Below are 21,940 nucleotides of genomic sequence, written 5' to 3'. Positions count from 1 at the left end.
CGCATTAATCAGTACCCAAGAAGTAGGTCTTGGTTTCAAAAAGGCTGGTGACCCCCGATGTAAAGTATGTACAATTTTACCAAGTTTCTAAAAATGTGAACTTAGGTACATATGGGTGGTTAGCTCAGTTGGTTAGAGCATGGTGCTAATAACGCCAAGGTCACAGGTTCGATACCAGCAGGGGCCAGTTGAGTTTTGTTAAATATTAGATGTGTCCATAAGAACCAGACAAGTCCTGGTTTCTTACATCCACTAGTTCTGTCACAAAGGTTCAAATCCATGCTCTTCCGTATTTACTCTTAAACATGTAAAGTATGTACATTTTTTACCAAGTTTCTAAAAATGTTACCTTGGGTACATATGGCCGGTTATCTCAGTTGGTTAGAGCGTGATGCTAATAACGCAAAGGTCGCGGGTTTGATATCCGTACAGGCCAATAGAGTTTGTTAAATATTAGATGTGTCCATAAGAACCAGACAAGTCATGGACAAGATCTGGTTTGTTACATCCAGTAATTCTGTCACAAAGGTTCAAATCCATGCTCTTCCGTATTTACTCTTAAACATGTAAAGTATGTACACTTTTTACCAAGTTTCTAAAAATGTGAACTTGGGTACATATGGCCGGTTAGCTCAGTTGGTTAGAGCGTGGTGCTAATAACGCCAAGGTCGCGGGTTTGATACCCGTACTGGCCAGTTGACTTTTGTTAAATATTAGATGTGTCCATAAGAACCAGACAAGTCCTGGTTTGTTGCATAGCTAAACGCTAATTTGGAGGACTCTGATTCAACTAAATTCATGCATTTCCATACTTACAATTAAATATCGTGTACTGAGGGTGAGGATTTTAAAAGAGCAGTGTTATCCAAATACTAATCCTGACAAATTCTAAAAATACAGCTAACTTTAGCCGGTTAGCATGTGTTGCTAAATATGCTAAGGTTGGGGGTACCAGTACTTCAGTCACAAAGAACTTTGACTGTGTTCAAATTCACGTTCTTCTCTACTTAATCTTAAATATGTAAATGTTGTACACTTTGTACTTTGCTTTTAAAGGTGTGAAATGTTACAGTAAAGGTTTGTTCAACCCCTCTTAGTCTTCCCATCTCCTCTTGGATGTTAACAAACACTGTGATGTGGCCAGATACCTCAGTTGGTTAGAGCGTGGTGCTAATAACGCTAAGCCACGTACGGACCAGTCAAGTTTTGAAAAATATCAGCTGTGAACATAAGACCCAGACAAGATCTGGTTTGATACATCCAGTAGTTCTGTCACAAAGGTTCAAATCCATGCTCTTCCGTATTTACTCTTAAACATGTAAAGTATGTACACTTTTGACGAAGTTTCCAAAAATGTGAACTTGGGTACATATGGTTGGTTAGCTCAATTGGTTAGAGCGTGGTGCTAATAAAGCCAAGATCGAGGGTCATTATATGACGACTCTGTTTACTTTAGCCAGTTAGCATGTGTTGGTTAATATGCTAAGGTCGGGGCAGCAAGGTCCAAAAGACCACCATGACCGACACAATGGTGGAACAAAAGACACATGGACGAATGGGCAGTGTGTACCTTGCGAGCAGACAATATTTACACATCATACGTTAGGCGTTAATGACTTACCTGTGGTTCTTTCCCCCTTTGAAGGCAGTCCTCTCTGTTGCCAGGCAACGGGGGCCAATAGATCTATGCGGGGACACAAAGACATGATTTTTACAACTATTCCATGTTTCCAACATCTTGGTTGGCAATCATTGAGAGTTGGTTTGATGCCTTCTTCAGCGGAAACACAAGCCTACTATCAAAACATTCTATTTAACGGGAGATGTGGGATTTGGTAAATGGGAAGCAAATTTTGAGGTAAGATAATAATGTTGTGTTGTGAAGGCTAAACCAGAAACTTGGGACATAGAAATACATATCTGTGGTCAAACTCTGTAAGATTGCAACACAACACTGTTGCACATTGTGTCCTCAACAACAATAAACGTTTCCATGATGCACACAAGAGTGTGAAACTTTGTCAAAAAATGCACCCTCGGTGTTTTGCTTGTGCAATTATTTTTCTGACAAACACACGACATGGTGGCGCTGTTATCAAAACCCACACGTTTTATTGACTTGTTATTTCTCACGCAGCAAAAACACTGTAACTTTATGGTGTTTTGTCAAATCATGAAATTTGGGACGCGCCTTTAGGGGACTGACAAGCACATGTGTGTGAAATTTCAGCAAGATTCTTTGAAAAACATGGCTGCCATCAAACAAAAGCTAAATTTCGGATGATGAGCCGCTACTTTTAAAACCCTGCGGCTTTTAAAACGGTGTGGCTAATTTATGGATTTATCTTTGCTAACGACCATGATGCAAATAGTAAAAAAAACGAAAACAAGCACAGAAAAAAAAGGTGTGTTATTATTTGTGTTATGGTAAAAGTAATAGCATATAACTTGATACATACAGATAAATCAATAAACATTCACTTCATAATAATAAATAATAAACACATATTGGTCGTTTTGCTGACTGCAGGAATGTCCACCAGAACTGTTATTGCCCGTTACTTGAATGTTAATTTCTCTACCTAAGCTGTCTCCAAAGGCGTTTCAGAGAATTTGGCAGTACATCCAACCGGCCTCACAACCGCAGACAACATACATACAGCAGGTGCACCTCCATGATCATCTAAGACCAGCCACCCAGACAGCTGCTAATAGCCATTATCTACATCAGTGGTCCCCAACCACCGGGCCGCGGCCCGATACCGGTCCGTGGATCGATTGGTACGGGGCCGCACAAGAAAAAAAATTTTTTTTTTAAAACATTTTTATTTTTTTTATTAAATCAACATAAAAAACACAAGATACACTTACAATTAGTGCACCAACCCAAAAAACCTCCCTCCCCCATTTACACTCATTCACACTCATTTACACTAAAGGGTTGCTTTTTTCTGTTTTTAATATTTCTGGTTCCTACATTATATATCAAAATAGACCAATACAGTCTGCAGGGATACAGTCCGTAAGCACACGTGATTGTATTTTTTATTTATTTTTTTAAATACCATTGGCACTGCTGATGGGCAAACATGCTAAGAGAAATATGATTTTGTTCCTAAACATTTGTGGGTGTGGCCTCGTTCTGCTGGTTCAATAACTTATGAGAAGTAGGAGTCTGATGCCTGCCCGCAACAAAACTAGAAATTGGAGCGTTGGCCAGAGGTCAAAATCTTTGGCACAGTTTCTCTGGCTCATCCCGTCTGACGTCCAGGATCCCCACCCTGGTGAGAAACATGGCCGTCCTCCCACTTCCTTCCTGCTTGGCGTCCTCGCACACTCACTCAGACGTGATCCTCGTCCTTTGATGGCCGACGTTGTTTGTGTCTCGGATGACAAGCGGGGCACATTTGCCCTGTCGCGTCCTTTCAACCGGTCCCTGATGTCTGGCGGGTACCAGCCAAAAAGCCTCTAATGGGTTGCCAGATGCTTAACGAAAAGCAGCATAGGACATTAAATCAAGTTGCACTTTGATCCACCCACGACCAGTCACCTTTGTTTTCCTTTATCATCTTCTCATTTCTCAATAGAGTTCCGCCTTCCTCTGCCAAACTAACAACAATTGACGCAATAAAAACAAACATTGTGTGGAGAATGCGAAGCGGTTCCCATGGCAACCAGCATCGTATCCTGCTCTGCGCGTATGTTTTCCCAAGTTATTGCACGGTAATTATAAATAATTGGAAGCGCTGAACCGTGTTCTTGAGGCGAGAATAGCGGCGGTTTGATTCCGAACGTAACAATTTGACACTGAACAGAAATGTTTGGTTTGGAGTTTGAACGTGTTCGTACGCATATTCAAAGTAATCACTGGAAGTATGAGTTCATACGTCGTACTCTGCGGTCCGACCACGTAGTTTGCATTAGCGGTAATGTTAGTTCACTTTAAAATACGCTTCGCTTCAACAAAAATGGTGCGACGTGGTCCTGGGTGGCACGAGTGCTTCTCGGACCGGGGAGCTGCGGTTCAGTGCAGGGAAAAATGAATTCCAACATGTCCAACGCACGTGTTGGACATGTTGGAATTCATTTTTTACCAACTTTCTCTGGTCTTTTGGCAAAATAATTGTCTTGCCTACAGCCAAGTGTGGTGGTTGTGACCTGCACGAGTGCTGCCGGCACCAGGGAGCTGCGGTTCAGTGCCGGTAAAAATGAATTCCAACATGTCCAACACGTGCGTTGGACATGTACCGACTTTTTCTGGTCCATGACTGGGTTTTTTTTGTGGCAAGATCATTGTCTTGCCTACAGTCAAGCATGGTGGTTGTAGCGTGCACGAGTGCTGCCGGCACCGGGGAGCTGCGATTCAGTGCGGAGGAAAATAAATTCCAACATGTCCAACACGTGCGTTGGACATGTACCATCTTTTTCTGGTTTTTGACAGGTTTTTTTGGCAAGATCATTGTCTTGCCTACAGTCAAGCATGGTGGTTGTAGCGTGCACGAATATGGAATTTGAATATTGAAAATTAATTCCAACATGCGCACACATAAAAATACTTCAAAAATATATTTAAAAAATATATATAAATACATGCAATGCAGCATGTCATGCATTGTCCTCCTGACAGGGTTGCAAAAACAATTTGTTCCTACATTTTAGCGACATAAATTGTCGATATTGACAAAAATACCGACATTTTCTGGTCTTTTGGCAAGGTAATTGTCATGCCTACAGTCAAGAAAGAAATACAATCATGTGTGCTTACGGACTGTATCCCTGCAGACTGTATTGATCTATATTGATATATAATGTATATATTGTGCTTTTTATGTTGATTGAATAACATTACAAAAATAAATAAATAAATACATTTTTTTTCTTTTTTTTTTTCTCTTGATCTACAATCCGTAATATCATCAAAAGCTTCAGAAAAACTGGAGAAATCACTACACGTAAGCGGCAAGCCCGTGACTTTCGATCCCTCAGGCGGTACTGTATCAAAAACCGACATCAGTGTGTAAAGGATATCACCACATGGGCTCAGGAACACTTCAGAAAACCGCTGTCAGTAACTACAGTTTGTCGCTACATCTGTAAGTGCAAGTTAAAACTCTACTATACAAAGCCAAAGCCATTTATCAACAACACCCAGAAACGCCGCCGGCTTCGCTGGGCCTGAGCTCATCTAAGATGGACTGATGCAAAGTGGGAAAGTGTTCTGTGGTTTGACGAGTCCACATTTCAAATTGCTTTTGGAAACTGTGGATGTGGTATCCTCCGGACCAAAGAGGAAAATAACCATCCGGATTGTTGCAGTCGAAAAGCCAGCATCTGTGATGGTATGGGGGTGTATTAGTGCCCAAGGCATGGGTAACTTACACATCTGTGAAGGCACCATTAATGCTGAAAGGTACATACAGGTTTTGGAGCAACATATGTTGCCATCCAAGCAATGTTATCATGGACGCCCCTGCTTATTTCAGCAAGACAATGCCAAGCCACGTGTTGCAACAGCGTGGCTTCATAGTAAAAGACTACGAGTACTAGACTGGCCTGCCTGTAGTCCAGACCTGTCTCCCAAGTTTCTCAGTTCCAACATTAAATATTTTGTCTTTGCAGTCTATTCAATTGAATATAGGTTCAAAAGGGTTTGAAAATCATTGTATTCTGTTTTTATTTACCATTTACACAACGTGCCAACTTCACTGGTTTTGGGTTTTGTACGTTTGAACGTCAAAAACAAAGCAATAAGACATTTTTGGGAAAAACATGATGATGTGTTTCCTCCATGTCACCTCTTTAGACTCGCTGCGTGCAGGTCCTAGCAGGAGAGAGTACATGACGTCTTTGCCCCCCAGGAAGAGACGGTCACGGTACTCGTCCAGATAGACGGCGGACAGCGAGAGTTGTCCGTGATGGCCGTTGAAGATGGACGACCTGTTGGTGGACAGCAAGTCTGCAGAACAGAAAAGATTGACCTTATTATTGATCACCTTTGTCAGTGAAGACTGATGCAAGGACAGAGTCCTGGCCTAAAGGCGCCACGCCTTGGAGGTACGGTGTTAAAATAGCCTAATGCGTCCTTGTGTCCTTCTAATACGGACTGTGGACCGAGATGGAACCCTACGCGAGATATCAACGCAGTTTGCATCATACATCATACCATACAGCTATTCAGCCGACCATTCTCAGTTAAGGTTTAGCTGCTCTCTGGGTATGCCTTTAAAACGGCACCATGACTCAAAGTAGCCTTGTATACATTGAAATATGATATATAACGTACCCCCAAATATAGAAATGTCTATAATGTAATGTAATACTTTACTTGATTTTGTTTTTAGCTACATTATATGATTAAATGTGTCGCTTCTAACAATGAATGGGTATGCCTTTAAAACGGCACCATGACTCAAAGTAGCCTTGTATACATTGAAATATGATATATAAAGTACTCCCAAATATACAAATGTCTATAATGTCATTTATTACGTTACTTGATTTTGTTTTTGGATGTGTAGCTTTTAAGAATTAATGGGCAAGCCTTTAAAACGGCACCATGACTCAAAGTAGCCTTGTGTACATTGAAATATGATCTATTACTCCCAAATATAGAAATGTCTATAATGTCATTTATTACCCTACTAGATTTTGTTTTTAGCTACATTATATGGTTAAATGTGTCACTTCTAACAATGAATGGGTTTGGCTTTAAAACGGTACCATGACTCAAAGTAGCCTTGTGTGCATTGAAATATGATCTATTAAGCACGCACAACATTGCCAAATATAGAGACGTCTATAATGTAATTTAATACTTTACTTGATTTGAAGTGACTACATGGTTTACATACCACAATCATGGTTTTAAAAATGTTTCTCCTAAAACTGACTTTGTTTGCAAGCAGATGTCCCAAAGAACCAGGTAAGGTGTTTTATTTAAAACAAAAACAAAACATTGAATTACCCCCAACATTAGCCAAAAAACAAACAAAGCATTATGGGTACAAGTTGGAAGCCATTTTGTACTTGCTAACACTAACTGTTAGCATGCTAACATTTTTTTAGCTATATGCCTCAGAGTCATACAACATGGTACTTGGTACATGCTAACTGTTAGCATGCTAACTTTTTTTTTTTTTTTAGCCATATGCCTCAGAGTCATACAACATGGTACTTGGTGCATGCTAACTGTTAGCATGCTAACTTTTTTTTTTTTTAACTATATGCCTTAGAGTCATACAACTTGGTACTTGACACAAGCTAGCTGCTAGCTTGCTAACTTTTTTTTGCTATATGCCTCAGTGTCATACAACATGGTACTTGGCACATGCCAACTGTTAACATGTTAACATTAGCATGCCAACTTTTTTTAGCCGTTTACCTTAGCGTCATACAACTTGGTAATTGGCACATGCTAACGTTTTAGCTATATGCCTCAGAGTCATACAACACGGTACCTGGCACATGCTAAGTATTAGCATGCTAACTTTTTTAGCTATATGCCTCAGACTCATACAACATGGTACTTGACACATGCTAACTATTAGCATGTTAACATTAGCATGACAACTTTTTAGCTGTATGCCTCAGAGTCATACATCTTTAATACTTGACATACGCTAACCTTCTTAGCCAATTGCTCATTTGCACGCCCCAGAGTCATATATATCTTGGCTCTTGACGCATAACATGCTAACGTTAGCATTTCTGTTGTTTTTATCGCCACATTAAGATAGACCCAGCGTGGTGGGAAATTGCAACAGTCATAAATTCCTCCCATATGGTCCGATTCTCCTGAAATCTTGAAGGCTGGTCGGAGCATTGCCGGTCTGCGAATCTGTCCGCTGATTGGCCAGCTGCAGCGTGCCGTTGATTGTAGTTACGTCATGGCGGAGACAGACAGCCAATTGGCAAGCTTGTGGGCGGTCTAAGCGAACAGGCTTTAGCTACCTAGTGCTAGCATTTGATGCGTCGCCATTCAATAGCATAACATTATTTTAGTACGATAAAAGGGCAGGGGGCATGTCCCCCCTGCCCCCCACCCCAAATAGAATGTTACCATAAAATGTACTTTTTCTTTTTCTTATTTTTACGATGAAATCCTGGCGACTAGGCTGCCAATTTTATTTTTACCGTAAAACGGACTATTTTTGGACAGTGTACTGCGTCACAGGAGCGCATACAGTAAGCATGTTTTGACTTCATCTTTCCAAATATGGTTCCTTGTCTGATAAAGTCCGACAGTAAATCCTGGCTCGCAAAAAGTCCAAACCCGAGGAACAAAGACCAGGAAACATAACTCTCCCCGCGGGGTCACGATGTAAAACCTGCACTTTCCGTCCAAAGACAAGTAAATCTTGCACCGGTTGGAAACATGTGCTGCTCCCACACGTCCAGCCATATATCTGTGGGGGCCGGTCCAGGATGGGGACCCTGATTCTGCACCTGGTTGCAGAATCACTCCCGAAAATACCCGGCAGCAGCTTCAAAATTCAGGCACTGAATATCACAAACCATGATTTTTAGGTGTAAACATACAACATTTGCTAAAAGGCGAGGATACAATGTTAGCATCCTATTATATGAGACATTAGCACACTTCAAAGCTGGCGCCTTAGTATCAAAATTCATGATTTTTAGATTTAAACATGAATTTTTTTTTGCTAAAAAGCTTACAAAAAATGTTAGCATGTTAACGCTCTCACAAACATGGTAAACACACGTTAACTATTAGCTAATTTGCTCGATAGCACTGACTATCACAAACCATAATTTTTTGGTGTAAACATACAAAATAAGCTAAAAAGCTAGGATACAATGTTAGCATCCTAATGTTAGTATTTTAGCATACTTCAAAGAGGGTGCTAAGTATCAAAATTCATGATTTTTAGGTCTAAACATAAACATTTTGCTAAAATGCTAGCTAAAAATGTTAGCATGCTAATAATCGCACAAATATGGTAAACATATGTTAAGATGGCGGCGCCCTGATGGCAGCGGCTTGCAGACGCTCTTGGAAGTGTAGAGCGATTTGGCAAAAATACCCGTCAATTCTGTCTATTTCATGGCTGGCTCACAGCGTGGACACTTCGTGATCAGATACGACCGACAGACGATTCTGGATGTGGATAGATCGGGCCGTTATAGGCTGAAAGATGCGGGTACTTTCGACCTCCTCGCTAGCATGGGGATTCTTCGCCGGCTACATCCAGCGGCCTCTAAAGCAGCGGAGTTAAGTGCCAGCGAGGACCGTCAACGGAAGACACGTAAGCGGTGTGAGCGGAAGCAGAAGCGGGGATGCCGAGCGGTGCTAACAACAAAGCGAAAGGCTAATCCTCAAAGAAGCGCTAGTCCGGGTGAGAAGTTAGTTAAAATAGAACTAGCCAGCGCCAGGCTGGATAATACCTGCACACATAGCAACTATTTTAGAACAATACACAACTCAAAAAATGTTTTTTCTGTGTCAGAAGTAGACATGCACTCTACTGAGGTGGCAAGTTATGATGCGTTCGGTTTATCACAACATCAAGCAAACAATCGGAAAATTCCCGTCATATCAATTCCTAGATATGGTCGAAATTATTTAAAGTGCACTACACATAATAAACACAACATTATTAATATTGCTACTACGGATAATTTCAACAAATACTCCTCAAAACAGCCCAATACCTATAATATGGGCTTCTTAAACATAAGATCATTATCTTCCAAAACGTTATTAGTTAATGAGGTCATTAGAGACAATAATCTTGACGTTATTGGTCTCGCCGAGACCTGGCTCAAACCAGACGATTTCTTTGCGCTGGGTGAGGCGTCTCCTACTGGCTATGCGGGAGCGCATATTGCCCGTCCCATTAAAAGGGGTGGGGGAGTTGCACTCATACACAATAAAAACTTTAATCTTACCCCAAACCTAAATAATAAATATAACTCGTTTGAGATGCTTACTATGAGATTTGTCACACCGCTGCCTCTCCACCTGGCTGTTATCTACCGCCCCCCAGGACCCAATTCGGACTTCATCAGTGAATTTTCAGAGTTCGTTGCTGATTTGGTGACGCACGCCGACAATATAATCATAATGGGGGACTTTAATATCCATATGAATACCCCATCGGACCCTCAGTGCATGGCGCTCCAGACTATAATTGATAGCTGTGGTCTTACACAAATAATAAATGAACCTACGCATCGCAACGGAAATACGATAGATCTAGTGCTGGTCAGGGGTGTCACCACCTCCAAAGTTACGATACTCCCGTATACTAAAGTAATGTCCGATCATTACCTTATAAAATTTGAAGTTCTGACTCATTGTCAACAAACTAATAATAATAACTACTATAGCAGCCGCAACATTAATGCTGCCACAACGATGACTCTTGCTGGCCTACTGCCTTCGGTAATGGCACCATTCCCAAATTATGTCGGCTCTATTGATAACCTCACTAACAACTTTAATGACGCCCTGCGCGACACCATTGATAGTATAGCACCGCTAAAGCTTAAAAGAGCCCCTAATGTCAGAGTTTGTAGGTGACGAACCCCAAGATGCAGAGAAGGCGGAAGGCATTGTACGAGAAAACATGATTTAATTATACACTAAGGCAAAACAACAAATGAAAAGGTAACAAAAGGCGCGCACAAGGCGGAGAACAAACTTGGCTATGAACTAAAATAGCACAGAGGCTAACTGTGGACAAGAAACCAAAAACACTTACTGTGACACGAAGGAACTAGGACATGAGCAGAGTGAAACCAAAAGTAGACAGAGCTACAACGACAAGTATTAAGAACAACGACACGACAGGTAGGAACGACAATGATCCAGCCATGACTGGAGGAGAAGGCAGGTTTAAATAGTAGCTGGCTGATTGACACCAGGTGTGGCCAGGTGCCAATCAGCCACAGCTGAGGGGAAGCAGCACTCAGGGAGACACTCAGGAAATGAAGACAAAATAAAAGCGCTGACAGGAAACTAAGACAAACACAGAGAAAAAACTAAAACAGTCAAACTGTCAGGGACAAGCCTGACACCTAAAAGGCGCACCCCATGGTTTACAGAAGAAACTAGAGCCCATAAATTATCATGTAGAAAGCTGGAACGCAAATGGCGCGCTACTAAACTTGAGGTTTTCCATCAAGCATGGAGTGATAGTTTAATAACTTATAAACACATGCTTACCCTAGCTAAAGCTAAATATTACTCAAATCTCATCCACCTCAACAAAAATGATCCGAAATTTTTGTTTAGTACAGTAGCATCGCTAACCCAACAAGGGACTCCTCCCAGTAGCTCCACCCACTCAGCAGATGATTTTATGAATTTCTTTAATAAGAAAATTGAACTCATTAGAAAGGAGATTAAAGACAATGCATCGCAGCTACAACTGGGTTCTATTAACACAGATACGACTGTATCTACGAAGGATACCGCCCTCCAAAATAGTTTCTCTCTCCTTGATGAAATAACACTAGAGGAATTGTTAAGATGTGTCAATGGGACAAAACAAACAACATGTCTACTTGACCCATTTCCTGGGAAACTTATTAAGGAGCTTTTTGTATTATTAGGTCCATCAGTGCTAAATATTATAAACTTATCACTTTCCTCTGGCACTGTTCCCCTAGCATTCAAAAAAGCGGTTATTCATCCTTTGCTCAAAAGACCTAACCTCGATCCTGACCTCATGATAAACTACCGGCCGGTGTCCCACCTTCCGTTTATCTCGAAAATCCTCGAAAAAATTGTCGCACAGCAGCTAAATGAACACTTAATGTCTAACAATCTCTGTGAACCTTTTCAATCCGGTTTCAGGGCAAATCACTCTACGGAGACAGCCCTCGCAAAAATGACTAATGATCTACTGCTAACGATGGATTCTGATGCGTCATCTATGTTGCTGCTTCTTGATCTTAGCGCTGCTTTCGATACCGTCGATCATAACATTTTATTAGAGCGTATCAAAACACGTATTGGTATGTCAGACTTAGCCTTGTCGTGGTTTAACTCTTATCTTACTGACAGGATGCAGTGCGTCTCCCATAACAATGTGACCTCGGACTATGTTAAGGTAACGTGCGGAGTCCCCCAAGGTTCGGTTCTTGGCCCTGCACTCTTTAGTATTTACATGTTGCCGCTAGGCGACATCATACGCAAATACGGTGTTAGCTTTCATTGCTATGCTGATGACACCCAACTCTACATGCCCCTAAAGCTGACCAACACGCCGGATTGTAGTCAGCTGGAGGCGTGTCTTAATGAAATTAAACAATGGATGTCCGCTAACTTCTTGCAACTCAACACTAAGAAAACGGAAATGCTGATTATCGGTCCTGCTAAACACCGACATTTATTTGATAATACCACCTTAACATTTGACAACCAAACAATTACACAAAGCGACTCAGTAAAGAATCTGGGTATTATCTTCCACCCAACTCTCTCCTTTGAGTCACACATTAAGAGTGTTACTAAAACGGCCTTCTTTCATCTCCGTAATATCGCTAAAATTCGTTCCATTTTGTCCACTAGCGACGCTGAGATCATTATTCATGCGTTCGTTACGTCTCGTCTCGATTACTGTAACGTACTATTTTCGGGTCTCCCTATGTCTAGCATTAAAAGATTACAGTTGGTACAAAATGCGGCTGCTAGACTTTTGACAAGAACAAGAAAGTTTGATCATATTACGCCTATACTGGCTCACCTGCACTGGCTTCCTGTGCACTTAAGATGCGACTTTTACTACTTACGTATAAAATACTACACGGTCTAGCTCCAGCCTATCTTGCCGATTGTATTGTACCATATGTCCCGGCAAGAAATCTGCGTTCAAAGAACTCCGGCTTATTAGTGATTCCCAGAGCCCAAAAAAAGTCTGCGGGCTGTAGAGCGTTTTCTATTCGGGCTCCAGTACTATGGAATGCCCTCCCGGTAACAATTAGAGATGCTACCTCAGTAGAAACATTTAAGTCCCATCTCAAAACTCATTTGTATACTCTAGCCTTTGAATAGCCCCCCTTTTTTTAGACCAGTTGATCTGCCGTTTCTTTTCTTTTCTCCTCTGCTCCCCCCTATCCCTTGTGGAAGGGGAGACACACAGATCCGGTGGCCATGGATGGGGTGCTGGCTGTCCGGGGTCGGGACCCGGGGTGGACCGCTCGCCTGTATATCGGTTGGGAACATCTCTGAGCTGCTGACCCGTCTCCGCTCGGGATGGTTTCCTGCTGACCCCACTGTGGACTGGACTCTTACTGTTATGCTGGATCCACTATGGACTGGACTCTCACAATATTATGTTAGACCCACTCGACATCCATTGCATTCGGTCTCCCCTAGAGGGGGGGGGTTACCCACATATGCGGTCCTCTCCAAGGTTTCTCATAGTCATTCACATCGACGTCCCACTGGGGTGAGTTTTTCCTTGCCCTTATGTGGGCTATACCGAGGATGTCGTTGTGGCTTGTGCAGCCCTTTGAGACACTTGTGATTTAGGGCTATATAAATAAACATTGATTGATTGATTGAACTGTTAGCATACGTGCTCGACAGCACTGAATATCACAAACCATGATTTTTAGGTGTAAACATACAAAACTAGCTAAAAGGTTAGCATAAAATGTTAGCATCCTAATACACGAGACATTAGCACACTTCAAAGATGGCGCCAAGTATCAAAATTCATGATTTTTAGATTAAACATGAAACATTTTTTGCTAAAAAGCTAAAAAAAAATGTTTAAATGACTTTTAGGTCTAAACATAAAAAACAGCTAAAAAGCTCGGCCAAAAAGTTAGCATGTCCTCACAAATATGCTAATATTTAACATGTGTTTGAAATAAGACACAAGCAAACACGTTGCTTGTATTGGCTTTTCTTCTGTCATTACAAAGAGATTCAACTTTCTGTGAACATCCTGCTTCTTTCTTTCTCTCTCTCTCTCACACACACACACACACACACACACACACACACACACACACACACACACACACACACGCACACACACACACACACACACACACACACACACACACACACACACACACACACGCACACACACACACACACACTCATATTCTTGTATTTGTTACCTTCTTGAGACCTCTGAAAAATGCCTTCCTCTTTCGGACCACCCTTTCTAGATATATAAAGATTATTTATAACATTAATAATGTATACATAGTATGCAAATATAAAAAGGTAAGCTTTTAGTAAATTTTTTTTTTTTTTTTAATATTTTGTTTGTAATTGGTTTTTAATCTTCATTATTTACTTCAAGTTACTAAAGTACGTCTCTATATCCATATTTATTTTATTTGTTTTATTAATGTTGGCCAAAGGGGGTGCATTTCAATTTCTTACACACACTTGTTATTACATTTGTTGGCCAGAGGGGGAGCACTTCATATTTTTACACACACTTGTTATTTCATATGTTGACCAGAGGGGGAGCACTTTCAATTTGAAAAATCCCTCCTTTTTGAGACCACCCTCATTTTGATAGATTTCACCACCTCTATTTTTTGTTTTTTGTAATGTGCTTAAGGCTGATGACAAAGGAGTCACGGACCACAGATGGCCCCTGTGCCGCACTTTGGGCAACTCAGCTGTAGAAGCTAACTGTTAATAGCCACTATAGTCTTAGTAGCGTAGTGTATTTGTTCATCCTATGGTCACATGTGGGACGCGGGTTATCTTACGTCAGCACCGGAAGTCGTAAAATCAGCTGTTCACCTTGCAGGTTTTTTGGGGGGATGAATAGAAAACTGCCGTCTTGTTTTATCGTATATTGCTGCCTTTGCACCTGTCAATGTTTACTTCTGTGTGCACAACAAAAAATCCTGACTTTGGACCAATGTTCACAGACTGTAATATTTGGCTGTCTATTAGATGCAATGGTTTTCTGTATTGAGACCATGATTATAATTACCATGACCATGGTTTCGGTCCTAACTTGGTCACCGGTCCTCATATGGAAGGTACTTTTCCTTGTTGATGTCTTAAGAAGATTAGAAATACACACACACACACACACACACACACACACACACACACACACACGCCTCATTACCAGCAGGGAGAAGGTTTGAATATTTACGACTGGATGGTGATTCCTAACAGGGACGCGATGAAAGGACACGGGCGAGCTTTAAACGTCGCACATAAAACGTTGGCGGCGGGAAAAGGCGTCCACGCTGGAGACGAGCGCGACACGACGACAGGCAAAGACGAGGTCAGCGCTAGGAGGAGGGAGGTGTCGTGTGGGAAAATAACGAGCAACTTTTGCACTTTCTTCCTTTTGGGAAAAGTGAACAAGAAATGCCTGCAATGTTCTCAAATAGTCAAGATGTTTATACTTAATACAGCGCAATCAACATTATTTACAAATAAACATAGATCAAATGAAATTGTAATTAAATTATTAGAGAACATATGATAAATAAAAACAAATAATAATTAAAACTTAATCTAGTTCTACCATAACAATGTAAAAGGTTAATATGGTCTGCTACTATTTCTTCTCTGCCATATCTTTTTGAATCCAGCTATTCATTTTATTTTTGTATTGTTGCGTTTGTATCGATCATAATATTGATAGAGGTAAGTATTTTTATTCATGATCAATGAGCAGGACAGATGAATAAATACATACTTTATATTAAAGTAAATTATAATGTATTAAATTTAATTAAATTGAACTAAATTAAATTAAATACAATTAAATTAATAGAATTAAATTAAATTAAATTAAATTAAATGCACAGAACACTGTAAACAAAACGTCGGTAAAAAGCAGGCATGTGAAATATTCATTAATAATTGACAGGGCGCGTTGTATGAAAGCATATCCCAAGCTTCCGCCTGCTCCATCACTGGTAATAAAGTCTCCTGTTGGAACACTGTTCATTAGTGGAGAACTACTGTGTTTAAAGTCTTGCCTTACCCAGTTTCAGGAGCATATTTTTTTGTATGTTTTAATTTTAATTTTAATTTTGATTTTGATTAAAATTTAAATTTAAAATTTTAATTTTAATTTTAATTTTAATTCAATTTTGATTTTAATAGTAATTTATTTGATTTTATTTTCTTAGTTTTAATTTTAATTTTAGTTTTAGTTTTAATGTTAATTGAAATTTTAAAATTCATTTAAAAATTCCTTTTAAAATTCCTTTTAAAATTCCTTTTACAATTCCTTTTAAAATTCCTTTTAAATTTCCTTTTAAAATAAAAAAACATTCAATTTAAAATTATTTTTACATTTTTCACTCAAAAATGTAAATCACTGAGCAATTTCTTGAACAGGAATTAGTTAAGATAATTCGTTTTTGGAGTTTGATTAAAACGTTTAAAAATCGTTTTTGGGGGGAGGGGGGGGGGATTTTCAAATGAATGGTGGCCTGCGAAAAGTAACAGTGATACTGTTTGTCAATTTGCTTGCACTAATTTGGTCTAAAATCTACCGTACATTGTAAGGCAAAATTCTACCAATTGAGCTGCCATTTTTTGTGTGTGTGATTTATTACTGATTTATACATTTATTTTAATTTTTATTTATTTTTTTACTACACTTGAGTGGCATAAAACATTTATTGCCTTTTAAACCAGCCATATATATATATATATATATATATATATATATATATATATATATATATATATATATATATATATATATATATATATATATATATATATATATATATAAAAAAAAAATATATATATATATATATATATACATATATGTACGTATGTGTGTGTGTGTGTGTGTGTGTGTGTGTGTGTGTGTGTGTGTGTGTGTGTATATATATATATATATATACACATATAATTGTACAATTTTATATTTTACACAAGCTTTTTATCTACCACAATAATGTAACACATTTAAATGAAAAAAACTTCAAGTTATGCCATTTTTAGGGGAGATTAAAAATAAATGAACTATTCATTTATTAAAAAAAAAAAAAAATTAAATAGATAAATTAAATACAGATCATGATTAATTGATCGCTATGTTTTATTATTTTGACACGACAGTAAGGACATTTCGAGGTAGTCTTTTGATCACAAATATCCACTCAAATGTAAGATAAAATACACTTCAAAAAACACAAATACATTAAACATCACTATAAAGAACACCTACAAGACTATTAAATATGTAATCAATAACAGAACCAATATTACTTAATGTTTTAAAAAAGTGTATTCAGGCAGGAATATAATTGTTATTATTGTGGTATCTTTTTGACCTGTACACACATAGTTACAAAAATAAAACAAACAAATACACAATACTGATATTATTTAGGTTAGCAAGTTCTTGATTGATTGTAAGCGCCACTGAGTGACAGTGTGGGTCTGTCACTTACTTTTACACCTTAAAAGACTCATATGATAACAGAACCATTTGGTGGTGGGGGATAGTTTGACCCTGGAACGGATCGATTCCCTTTGTCCATACAGAAGCCAAAGAATGGCATTTTAAAAATTCTGCTGTCCAAACAAGGATGTGTGTTGTCAAGGTGACATGTTTGCAACGTGTGTACTGTACACACACACACACACACACACACACACACACACACACACACACACACACACACATTCCAGGGCGGGGTCCAACATGTCAGCACAGCCCACCTGAGGCGTCATGTGACCTCACAGCAGGAACGTCATTTGTCTTTCCTAAAAGCTGCACGCCAAAGTTGAGCAGTGACAAAAGAGTGTGCAGCTTATCATGCACGGTCTTGACCAAAATATTTTGTTGCAAGTCTTGCTTTCATCGATATACTTCAAATTCTGTGTGAAAATTCCAAGTCTGGTGTCATTTACCTGGCTTTCCTCTACGGTAACATAGCCGTATGCAGCATACCATGCACTGTCGCGGCCAAATATTCTTACTGTAATTCCAACTGTCATCAGTTGTCTGCAAATGTTTACAGACTTTGGTTCCAATGTCCACTTTTTCTCCTACTCCCTTTCTGCATTGTCGCATGTGGCATATCATGTACTATCTTGACCAAATAATGTTTTTATAATTAAGATTATTATATCTGTTTGTGTCTGTTTCAATTTAGTATTATAAATATTTCAACTCCACATAACTTGTGCTATATTATTCTACAGAATATACAACTGGATCAAAAGGAGAACGTTGTCTTTGCTAATTTCAGTTCACCGATGCAGAACTGCGCGCAGCATGTCATGCACTGTCCTGACCAAGTACCGTATTTTCCGCACTATAAGGCGCACCTAAAAACCACAATTTTTCTCAAAAGCTGACAGTGCGCCTTATAACCCGGTGCGCTTTATTGCGATTCATTTTCATAAAGTTTCGATCTCGCAACTTCGGTAAACAGCCGCCATCTTTTTTCCCGGTAGAACAGGAAGCGCTTCTTCTTCTACGCAAGCAACCGCCAAGGAAAGCACCCGCCCCCATAGAACAGGAAGCGCTTCTTCTTCTACTGTAAGCAACCACCCGCCCCCGGAAGAAGAAGAAAAAACGCGCGGATATCACCGTACGTTTCATTTCCTGTTTACATCTGTAAAGACCACAAAATGGCTCCTACAAAGCGACAAGGATCCGGTTCATAAAAAGACGCAATCTCTCCATCCGCACACGGATTACTACCGTATTTCACAGCAACTGATATTCCTGTGAACCGCACTGTGGAACGGGAGCACGTACGGTGAATATTCGCACCACAGGGAATGAGAAGTCATCCTTCACTGTGGTTCTAGCTTGCCATGCTAACTTCCACCCATGGTGATATTCAAAAGGAAGACCTTGCCAAAAGAGACCTTTCCAGCCGGCGTCATCATAAAAGCTAACTCGAAGGGATGGATGGATGAAGAAAAGATGAGCGAGTGGTTAAGGGAAGTTTACGCGAAGAGGCCGGGTGGCTTTTTTCACACAGCTCCGAAGGCGAACACACCTTCACTAAGACGGGCAGACAGCGCCGGACGACATACGCCAACATTTGCCAGTGGATCGTAAATGCCTGGGCAGATATTTCGGTCACAACTGTGGTCCGAGCTTTCCGGAAGGCAGGATTCACAGAACAACAGCGACACTGACTCCGATGACTTCGACGAGACGGAACCGGCCATTTTGGATACCACGCTTGCGCAACTTTTCAATTCGGACACCGAAGACGAAGAATTCGAAGGATTTACGAATGAAGAATAACTTCAGAAGGTGAGCGCTATGTTTATTTTGTGTGTTGTGACATTAACGTTCGAGCAACATTATGTTGCTTTTGCTCTACACCATTTTGAATTTTACTATGTTTGTGATTGCACATTTGCGTACATTTTGGGACAGAGTTGTTAGAACGCTGGTTTTCAATATATTATTAAAGTTTGACTGAACTATCTGACTGTTTTTTTGACATTTACTTTAGCGCAGCGTTTTTTTGACATTCACTTTAGCGCAGCGTAGGCGCGGCTTATAGTCCGGGGCGGCTTATTGGTGGACAAAATTATGAAATATGTAATTCATAGAAGGTGCGGCTAATAATCCGGTGCGCCTTATAGTGCGGAAAATACGGTAATGTCATTCAGATTTCAAGTGACTCCCACTTTCATCCATTGTCTGCAAATGTTGGCACATTTCTGGTGCAATGTCTATATTTTCCCTTTTTACCATCTACAGAGCATGAAGCAGCACATCATGCACTGTCTTGACCAAAATAAATGATAAATGGGTTGTACTTGTATAGCGCTTTTCTACCTTCAAGGTACTCAAAGCGCTTTGACACTACTTCCACATTTACCCATTCACACACTGATGGAGGGAGCTGCCATGCAAGGCGCTAGCCAGCACCCATCAGGAGCAAGGGTGAAGTGTCTTGCTCAGGACACAACGGACATGACGAGGTTGGTACTAGGTGGGGATTGAACCTTGGACCCTCGGGTCGCGCACGGCCACTCTCCCACTGCGCCACGCCGTCCAATATTTATTTTGTAATTCAATCTTTTAATCACAGGAACGCTGTAATGTCTGAGAGGTTAAGGCGTTGGACTCGAAATCCAATGGGATCTTCGGCGCAGGCTCGAGCCCTGCTCACAGCGTTTATGTTCAATTCTTACTGACAAAGCAGCATACCATGCATTGTCTTGACCAAAAGATCTTAATTAATCAACTAATTGCAATATTGTTGGTGCAAATTTTTGTTCTAACATTTCCCCCCCCCATTAATGTCCTTCCAAATGGCAGCATGCAGCATATCACACACTGTCTTGACCAAGTAATGTCCCTGAGATTCCAGTAACTCCAGCTTTCATCCATTGTCTGCAAATGTTGGCACATTTCTGATGCAATATCTTCTTTCCCCTTTTTTTCCACCGAGAAAGCATGAAGTAGCATACAATGCATTGTCTTGACTAAAATATATGCAAAATTTTCGGTGCAAATTTTGGGTCCCATGTTGTATTTCCCCCTAATTTCCATACAAACAGCAGCATGCAGCATATCATGCACTGTCTTTTATTCACAAATTGTAAAATAAGGCAGTAATGGCCGAGAGGTTAAGGCGTTGGACTCGAAATCCAATGGGATCTTTTTAGACACAAATGTATATTCTAAAGAAGAAGATTTGAGCAATTGCACACATAACATACATTGACGCTGTGAGCAGGGTTCGAAAGTAAGGGAAACAAATAATAGCAGCTTGCTATGTTGGGAAAATTCAAGAGATTTCTATGTTTTTCCATCAAGCAGCATATCATGCATTGTCTTGACCAAAGAATCTTATTGTAATTCCATATTTCATCAAATAACTCCAACATTTTAGCTCAAATTTCAGGTGAAATCTTTTTGTTCCCCAAATTTCTTTAAAAAAAAGCGGCACGCAGCACATCATGCACTTTCATACAGACCCATCTCACTGCTGTGTGTTCCATATAAGGTCTTGGAACGCCTCCTCCATGCACGTCTCAACCCGGTGATCGACCCCCAGCTGCCTAAAGAACAGGCTGCCTTCCGAAGCGATAGGTCCACGGCGGACCAGGTGACCCTTCTGTGTCAAGACATAGAGGACAGCTTCCAGGCAGGGGAGAAGGCTGGCGCTGTCTTCTTGGACCTCACAGCTGCATACGATACTGTCTGGATGCGTGGGCTACATATGAAACTTCTGGAAACCATCCCAGACAAACACATGGTGAGCTTCATCATGGAGATGATGAGCAACCGCAGCTTCCGACTACACACCAGCAATGGCCAATGCAGCAGGGTGAGGAAACTTAAGAATGGCGTCCCACAGGGCTCAGTGCTGGCACCAATGCTGTTCAACATTTATTTCCATGACCTGCCTGCAACTCAGTCAAAGAAGTATGGCTATGCAGATGATCTGGCCATTCTACTTAGTAAGCCATCCTGGGAAGCAGCAGAACAGGGCCTCTCTGAGGACATGAACACCCTGTCCTCATACCTGAGGAAATGGCGTCTCAAGCTCAGCATGGATAAGACAACATCTTCAATGTTCCACTTCAACAACATGGAAGCAGCCCGTGAGATGAACATCATGGTGGATAATGCCCGGTTACAGTCCCAGCCTGTTCCCACGTACCTCGGTGTGAAGCTTGACAGAACACTGACACAGTGCCAAGACAAAGACAAGTGCCCATGCCGCCCTAATACGGCGGCTCGCTGGCACCACATGGGGAGCCACGACGAAGACACTGCACATGTCCACACTGGCCCAGGTGTTCTCAGCCGCCGAGTACTGTGCCCCGGTTTGGTGCCGTAGCGCCCATGTAAAGAAGTTGTATGTCGCCCTTAACAGCACCCTGCGGACCGTCTCCGGGTGCCTGCGAGGGACCCCAGTAAACCAACTGCTCATCCTCGCTGGTATCGCCCCGGCAAACATCAGACGAGAAGCAGCCACACTGGCCCTCTCCCGAAAGGCACAGAGCAGCGAATCCCAC

The 21,940-nt window shown here is 40.7% G+C and overlaps 1 protein-coding gene and 1 non-coding gene across 3 annotated transcripts in view; one reads left to right on the top strand and one right to left on the bottom strand.

The window, feature by feature from the left end:
• sema3bl (sema domain, immunoglobulin domain (Ig), short basic domain, secreted, (semaphorin) 3bl) overlaps nt 1-21,940 on the bottom strand; it is a 192,731-nt gene that overhangs the window by 107,995 nt on the left and 62,796 nt on the right. For both annotated transcript variants that reach the window (XM_061985522.2, XM_061985523.2), the window contains exons 2-3: nt 5,796-5,956; nt 1,622-1,684 (exon numbers count right to left, since the gene is read on the bottom strand). In XM_061985522.2, the coding sequence (XP_061841506.2) occupies nt 1,622-1,684; nt 5,796-5,956 (224 nt within the window). The remainder of the gene's footprint in view (nt 1-1,621; nt 1,685-5,795; nt 5,957-21,940) is intronic.
• trnai-aau (transfer RNA isoleucine (anticodon AAU)) lies at nt 622-695 on the top strand. Its single transcript has one exon. It is a non-coding gene; the product is annotated as a tRNA-Ile (tRNA).

The sequence above is a fragment of the Nerophis lumbriciformis genome, linkage group LG23 (assembly GCF_033978685.3).
Source record: "Nerophis lumbriciformis linkage group LG23, RoL_Nlum_v2.1, whole genome shotgun sequence".
Classification (NCBI taxonomy): domain Eukaryota; kingdom Metazoa; phylum Chordata; class Actinopteri; order Syngnathiformes; family Syngnathidae; genus Nerophis; species Nerophis lumbriciformis.
Note: the sequence above shows the minus strand (reverse complement) of the source record. Positions and strands in the feature narration are given on the sequence as shown.